Source organism: Vespa mandarinia, chromosome 12 (assembly GCF_050613455.1).
Source record: "Vespa mandarinia isolate Hongniang chromosome 12, ASM5061345v1, whole genome shotgun sequence".
Classification (NCBI taxonomy): Eukaryota; Metazoa; Arthropoda; class Insecta; order Hymenoptera; family Vespidae; genus Vespa; species Vespa mandarinia.
The window spans coordinates 3102501-3105000 of NC_140821.1; the positions used below are offsets into that span (position 1 = coordinate 3102501).

At 30.3% G+C, this 2500-nt stretch overlaps 1 protein-coding gene across 7 annotated transcripts in view; it reads left to right on the forward strand.

Moving 5' to 3' along the window:
- BicC (protein bicaudal C) overlaps positions 1–2500 on the forward strand; it is a 40348-nt gene that overhangs the window by 7009 nt on the left and 30839 nt on the right. For all 7 annotated transcript variants that reach the window (XM_035883568.2, XM_035883571.2, XM_085660692.1 and 4 more), the window contains one exon: positions 1–38. This exon is cut by the window's left edge and continues 6 nt beyond it. In XM_035883568.2, the coding sequence (XP_035739461.1) occupies positions 1–38 (38 nt within the window). The remainder of the gene's footprint in view (positions 39–2500) is intronic.

The following is a 2500-nucleotide window of genomic DNA, read 5'->3' on the forward strand; positions in this document are numbered from 1 at the left end:
ATGATATGCCGAAAGCAGCGGATACGTTTTTTCACAGTGTAAGTAAAAATATTATTCTTTTTTGTCTCCTTTCCTTTCTCTCTCTTCCCTTTTTTTCTTCCTCCTTTTTTATTTTTTTTTTTCTTTTTTTATTTTTTCTTTTTTTTCAAGCGGAAATACTTTTTCTTTATGATATAATCAGATCAATTTAGATCGATGAATAATATTTAATATTAATTTACGATTCGATACGTGCGAGAGTAAATCGTTGCAATTATATTTGAGGTTGCAATTATACATTGTAAAGTGAATTTTTTTTCTCTTTTTTTTTTTTTGTTTTTTTTTATAAATGGTAACGATCGATACGACGAGATATATTCATATTGATCACGTACGACATCGATAAATCCATCAAACTTTTTTGCGTATAGTAAAGCGCATTAATTAAGATTACTTTTGAGAGCCATTAAAAAGAAAAAACAAAACATTCGAATGATTTTCGCGCTTTGAAGTGTCCTAATCGAAATGGAGATAGATAGATAAAAAGAACATTTGAAAAGCGATAGATCAATGTAAAATCGTTCACCTCGAATTTCATCGAGTAGTCGATAAGTCGTTTATATTCGTGTAAAGTGATCGCTTTTACCTATCTATTGGATATTATCAAACTATCGATCACGAAAAGATCTCCATAGATCCGATACTTTAGATGACGAATAGAGATAGCACGTTCTATTGACGTAACGCCTTTCTCTTTCTCCGACTCTCTTGAAACATAAATTTTTACTTCTTACGATTCATTTCCTTTTTCTTTTTCTTTCTTTTTTTTTCTTTTATATTTATATATATATATATATATCAAGCTGTGATATCATTTCTTATTTTTTTTCTTTTTTTTTTTTTTTTTGTAATCAATTACTATGTAACAAATTTGTTGATATGATTTTTTTCGTTGCATAATATTAATTACATGACAAACACAGCTGATCTCATTTGGATAAATGAATAAATTGATATAAAAGGAAAGAAATCGAATGGAGGAGACTTGGATTCGTATTTAAATAATAATTCTTCTTTTTTTTTTTCTTCTTCTTCTTCTTCTTCTTCTTCTCTTTCCATTGTTCTTTGTTTCTTTTTAATTTAATTTTAATTTCCATTTAGTTTTCATCGATCTTCATAAAGAAATCGTTCTTTGTTTTACTCGTGCCACGGATCAAGTCCCGAAGCAATAGAAACGCACGTGCAGATGCGATTACTAAAGAGATCGTGAGCCCTCGCGCGTGTTCCTACTATCTCTGATTCGATCGGATTGTTGCAGTTTGGTGTCGACATAGTTTAACGGTATAGTCATCTCAACAATTCCCATGAGAAAGAGAGAGAGAGAGAGAAAGAAAGAATGAAAGAGAGAGAGAGAGAGAGAGAGAGGAGATGCACATAGAGAAATCATATTTAGGTATAATATAATTATTTTAGGTAAAATCATTTATATTGGATTTTACATAAATATAATAATGGATTGTAGCAAATAAAATGGTTACAAAATATTTTCTTCAAACTCGTTGGGTACAACAATTTATATCGTTTTTTGTACGGAAAAAAAAAAGAAAATGTAGATCGATATCAATCAATTCGAAAGAATTGAGTCCAAGCAGACATTTGCCAGGATTGGGATTTGAGATTTGGGGAAAGGGAGAAAATGAAAATTTCGATTTAGAAAGACGCGATTAAAATTCTTCTAAAAGTCAAGAGAGCGTAACAGAAACTGTCTCTGACCTTGCGATTATGCGAGAACTAAGAAGGCTATTTTTGTATATTTGTTCTCCCAACCACGAACGCCGATAATTCCCAAGCTCGGCTACGAATCGCTCTTGGCTTTCTCGTCGATAAAAGCAAAGCCCGTCGTCTCTCTCGATCGTTTCCACGCTTCGCGAGAATCACGTGTATATAGATACAAAAGCATACGTTAAAGAGACGATTCAAGATGTCAGAGGGATTCGATCGAGGAGGAAAAAAAAAAGATTGTTTTCAGATTGTCCAGATTGTGTATTTAAATTAGTTTTTGCATCAGTTCAATTTGACAATTTTCTTTCTTTTTCCTATGTTTCTTTCTTGTTTATTCTTTTTATTTCTTTTTGTCTCTTCTCTCTCTCTCTTTTTTTTTTTTTTTTTTTTTTTTATTATTATTCATTTCTTCGCTAATTCACTCTTTGCATATCGTGAATTTATTTGAAGTTTTCACTTTCACGTTAATTATATCTTTTCGTTAACTTTCTGTTCATTTTTAATTTAATTTATTTTCATTAGATATACATCTACTTATGTTTATTCGTTTTATCTTTCTCTAACATTTTGCAGTTATATCAGATTATCTCGATATAATAAATCGTCCTCTCTTTTCTCTTTCTCTCTCTTTCTCTTTCTCTTTCTTTTTCTCTTAATATTTCCATATATTTCACTCGTTTAGATCTTTCTTTACTTATTTCAATATACGATAATGAAGTCCTTAACGTTAATATGTGCA